General features: G+C 42.4%; 1 protein-coding gene across 1 annotated transcript in view; it reads left to right on the forward strand.

Annotated features, from left to right (window-relative positions):
• Positions 1 to 222: 222 nt before the first annotated feature.
• The window catches only part of LOC109485774, a 5,744-nt gene continuing 1,058 nt past the window's right edge, over positions 223 to 4,908 (forward strand). The window contains exons 1-6 of the mRNA XM_019789458.1: positions 223 to 267; positions 804 to 873; positions 1,359 to 1,462; positions 2,302 to 2,457; positions 3,074 to 3,256; positions 4,300 to 4,464. Of these exons, the coding sequence (XP_019645017.1) occupies positions 818 to 873; positions 1,359 to 1,462; positions 2,302 to 2,457; positions 3,074 to 3,256; positions 4,300 to 4,464 (664 nt within the window). The 5' untranslated portion in view covers positions 223 to 267; positions 804 to 817. The remainder of the gene's footprint in view (positions 268 to 803; positions 874 to 1,358; positions 1,463 to 2,301; positions 2,458 to 3,073; positions 3,257 to 4,299; positions 4,465 to 4,908) is intronic.

A 4,908-nucleotide genomic window follows, 5' to 3' on the forward strand; every position in this document is an offset into this window, starting at 1 on the left:
CCCCCCACACACACACACACACGCAAAAAGACAGACACGCGCGCTCGCGCACAGACAGACACATCCAACCATCCTTGACATTTCTTCAGTTATTTTGCGATAAATGTTGCTTCCTTGACCTCATGATTATATATAGACGGCAATATTGACACACAATTTTTGATACAATTTGTCTGATAAAACCTGCTCACCTTCTCAGATATTCGGTATATTAGGGCGTCAGATCACGGAACAATTCACATTCAGAATTTGAAGTTGTCAGGACTGGTAAGTATACTACAGTGGCAATCACCGTGCCGACTTTTTTGGTTAACTTCTTAACTTCGTCGTAAAGTGTAGTGCGGGATTATATTGATTCTTCATTGACACAAAAAAAAGACTTTTGTATGGTCTTCTACAACTAAAGGTGTAACGAAGTTAAATAGATAAGTTTATTGCAAGTTCTTGCCCGTGGGCTAATTGCAAGTACATGTAAGTGGACATACAAAGAACAGACAATGTGTAACAATACAGCATGTAACTACTCTAGCCTAAATATTGGAATCTAACGTTTAACTCTAGTTCTAACTTATTGGGTTCGACTTCTTTTTTCGAGACAGTGGAAGACGAAGAATCCCACTTTTTCGGTGATGTGTGGGTTTTGTAATGTTAAGAGAAAAGTAGTTTTCTTTTTGTCTGTAAGCATGAAGAAATTGGGATATACATGTATGGATGACTTCACCCTGCCCTACGTACAGAATATATGTAAGAGTTCTACTTTAACAATGGCATGACTGTACGTTCATGTGGCGGTCTCTTTTCAGCTGACAAGTCAACCATGACTCCCTTCCTTCTGCTGTTCGTTGCCTTGGCAACCGCCTCTCCAGCAAAGAGGTACGTACTGAACAACTACCTTAATGACTGTTTTCCATGTGCTTGAGTTGTGGCAATCACAAGTATTGGTTAAAACATGTTTGGCACAACTAAGAATTATCACCTAACTAACACTTGCATGGGGTCATCCTTCTATAACAATACGGACTGGTTCTATTGTAGTCTCTACCGGCTAGAAAGAGTAGAAATTGGCCGAATAGGGAGTTTCTCTTTTCAGTCGCCTCCCGAAGCCTGGTAGAGGCTAGTTCTACTTTGCACTCCAGCTCAAACATGTCTACAAGTTTTCTTCGTTCGTGAATAGTTTCATCAGGTTGGTAAGACACTGAGTAAAGAGACTCTTTTTGCACAAATAAGTCTTTTATTCAGCCGACGTTTCGATGCCCTGAGGAAGGTGACATACGGTCACCGAAACGTCGGCTGAATAAAAGACTTGGTTGTGTAAAAAGACTCTCTTTACTCAGTTTTCTTCGTGTATTTCCATACAGACAGACTAGCGGGCTGGATGCCAACGGTGACGGGCTGATCTCTAAGGCTGAAGTTCTCAACGCCATGTCTCTTCACGAGGCTCTTGTCGCCCTGGATAGAGATGGTAAGCAAAAAAGTGTGGGGTCGTGTGGCGTAGCGGCAGAGTGCGCGACTCGGAACTAAGAGTCCCGGGTTCGAGTCCTGACATGCCACCGATCTTGTGCCCTTGGGAAAGGCACTTTACACGACTTTCCTCACTTAGCTCAGGTGTAAATGAGTATTGTCCTGTCGTGTATTTGTCCCCTGTGTTGGTGGCGGCATTAATATAAGTTGAAAAAAAACTTGAGTGTGTCGTCACCACGTCTGGTGATTACATGTTGGAATAAAAAATAAAAAAAGCAAACAACGGCCAGGGCTCGAAATTAAAGTTGGTCCACTGACCACTAAAATTTAGGCTGGGGCAACTAAAAAGCTATTTTGGGACATTTTCGGGACAGTAGAAAAATAATCAACATCAGAATGTCAGCCCTTCTTTTGTTTACCGGGCACACGTCCCGGCTTTTGGATCCGGTAAATTCCCCCTCAAATTTCCTGTCTACCCTGCAATTATATAGTGCGCCTGAGAGTGAACGTAAGGAAAATAAAGTTGACTGAATGCAAGTTGAAGTCGTACAATACTCCCCCCCCCCAAAAAAAAAAACAGATTGGGGCAGTTCATTCTTACGTCGGGACAATTGAAATTTATTTCTGTGACAGATGTTTCGGTGGCCGGAAAAGACAGTATCAAATTAGTCAGGTAGTATCCTTTAGCCAGGCAGTATCCATTTGCCACTCCATGGATATTGTCTGGCTACTGGATACTGCCCAGCAACCGAAACATCTGCTTGGAGATTATTATTTCTTGTATAATTAGTTTCAAGATAGATTCAGGCCGTGAATGCATTATGATTTCTCTTTGTACAGGAGACGGGTTCATCTACCTGGCGCAGATCGTCGAGCTGTGGGGAGTGCCAACCATGTTCCATCAACTGAACACCGACGGAGACGACCACCTCACCTTTAGAGAGATTGAAAACGGAATGACCCTGAGCACCTTTTTCGACCAGTTCGACTTTAATGGTAACGTTAACTCTGTATTTCCATCGTGTACCCTGTGATTGCCATATTTCACCAAATAGTAAATTCTTAGTGAATCTGAAGATATGTCTCAAATGACAGTATGCCACAACAAGACATGCAAATGCCAGGTATCCAGTTTTCAAAACATTTTTGAGCAAACCTTTGGCATTTTTTTTTCAAATGTGCTTTTTTAAATTAAGTGTACGTATGTACTACATGTCACTGCCAACCGTTGGCCACAATAGACGACGCCTGGCATACCCGTGCAATGCCTTTCTAGACATTTCGAGTAAGAATAACTACTCAGGGCGTTGTCTCTCCTGTGAAGGAGCCCCCCTCCCCCTTGACTGACTCCAGTTTTGTCTGAGTCTGGCACTTCTGGGCCCAGTTGTTGCACGAGGCTGTCCCCACTAATCTGTAGAAACAACAAACAAACATAAATGCGAATAGCCTTTCAATACAACTGCTGTTCCTTTAATGTTTTGTCTTGTCTTGTCTTGTCAGCAGGTCAAGCCCTTTGTAATAGCCACTGGCTAGTTTGGCTGCCTTGGTAGCGACTGTTGAACAGCCGAACCGGTAAAATAAAAATAACACAAACTTATCAATGACTCTACAGGTGACGGGGTGCTGAATGTTCCTGAGGCTTACCAGCTGAACTACATTTACGACACCATCAACAACAACAACGGCCCCGCACCAGATAACCCTCTGGACTCTAACGGGGACGGCAGACTCTCCAGCCTGGAGGTGCTCAGCCACATGACGTACGACGAGGTTCTGAACGCCTTGGACACTGACGGTACCAAAAGGATACTGGGTCTATGTCTGTTACGGTTAATGAGTTAGAATCAGACACGGTTCTGTATAGTAACGGCGTAGGTACGCCAAAAGTAGTAACTGTTACTCAAGCAACTGGATATGATTTTGGAAACGGTCAGACGTTTCAGCTAGCATCCACTACCTTTCGTCAGTGACTGAGAGACGAGATGACGGCGTAGATTTGCCCAAAAGATACATTTGCTCTTAATGTAGACCAAATCAATTTGATTTGTTGGCTCTATGATTTTTTAGGTATTAATGTGCACATTTTTGTCCCGTTCAATCAAATTTTAAATCACTACATCTGGCGACGTAAGCCCACTAATTTCACATGTGAAAGTGTCATTTTTCCTTTCAAATCTGAAAAAAACTCCAACAGCTGGCACCTTGCTAAGTGGAATCAGTGGACTTGCGTTGTCAGATGTGGTTTAGGTTAAAGAGGAAGGATGGCTGATTCTTAGCCTGGTTACCAAAACTATTATATCTCCCGACTCCTATACACGGAAAGAATGCAGGACTCAGGCGCTAAAATAGGTTTAGTATAACCAGGCTAGCTGATTCTAATCTTAGTCTAAGCTGAGTCTTGAGATTGTCAATAAGACGGTCAATTCCTCTACAGCAAAGGATCTGCCAATTTTGTAATCTAGATAATATTGAAGATGAATGCCATTTTGTAGTTGACTGCACATTATATAGAAATGAGAGGGATTCCCTCTATACCTATGTAATAGATAAGTTCCCAAGCTTTAGACATTTAGATAGAATAGAAAAATTCGAATTCCTCATGAAACTTAACAAACCATGTATCATTAGCTCAATATGTTCGTACATCTTTAACTACGTCAAGAAGCGAGAAGAAGCTGAACCTGTAAATAGTAGATCACATTAGTATATATAGTATGTAAGTGTCATTACTGTATTCTTTTCCCTGTTTTACCCATGACCTGTACTTAGCTTGTTAGAGCACAAACGTACAATAAAGGTCTTTCATTCATTCAAATTGATTACCAATTGTATTTGCAGGGAACCATCGGCTCACCTCGGTTGAGCTTGCCGTACTCCTGGGCTCCGAAACTCAAGACTTCATTCACGATCAAGACGACAACGACGACGGGGTGGTCAGTTTTGGCGAGGCGCACGACAACCACGGAAACCTGGATAACTTCTTCGATAGACTGGACCAGGACGGTGCGTTTACTTTACAGCTATTTCAATGCATCGTAAGCGTTTTAGGACACGCCAAGATCGTCTGAACCTCTCAAACAACACTCTAATACACAAGCAGTGAGAAATACCGTAATTGGCTGCCAGCACAAAGGGGGATGTACATAATAGAACACTAAGGAACAGCACGAAACTGACACAGTTTAAGTGCCGGACACAGCGCATGTTAAACAGTACACTACCCTATTGTGTCCGCCTGCTGAATGACAGTTAAAGTAGCAGAACTGTAAGTCGTGATGGTAGTGTTTTATTTGATTTTATAGTGATTTGTGACTTTGTTAATTCTGATTTGCAGTGCATAATGCTAATAAGCCTAAGATTTTGTGTAAGGAAACCGCAATTCAGCACTTGTGCTGCAAAGGTTTTTGTTGAATAAACCATTCTCTCTCTCTCTCTCTCTCTCTCTCT

The sequence above is a fragment of the Branchiostoma belcheri genome, unplaced genomic scaffold (genome assembly GCF_001625305.1).
Source record: "Branchiostoma belcheri isolate BF01 breed outbred unplaced genomic scaffold, Haploidv18h27 scaffold78, whole genome shotgun sequence".
NCBI lineage: Eukaryota > Metazoa > Chordata > Leptocardii > Amphioxiformes > Branchiostomatidae > Branchiostoma > Branchiostoma belcheri.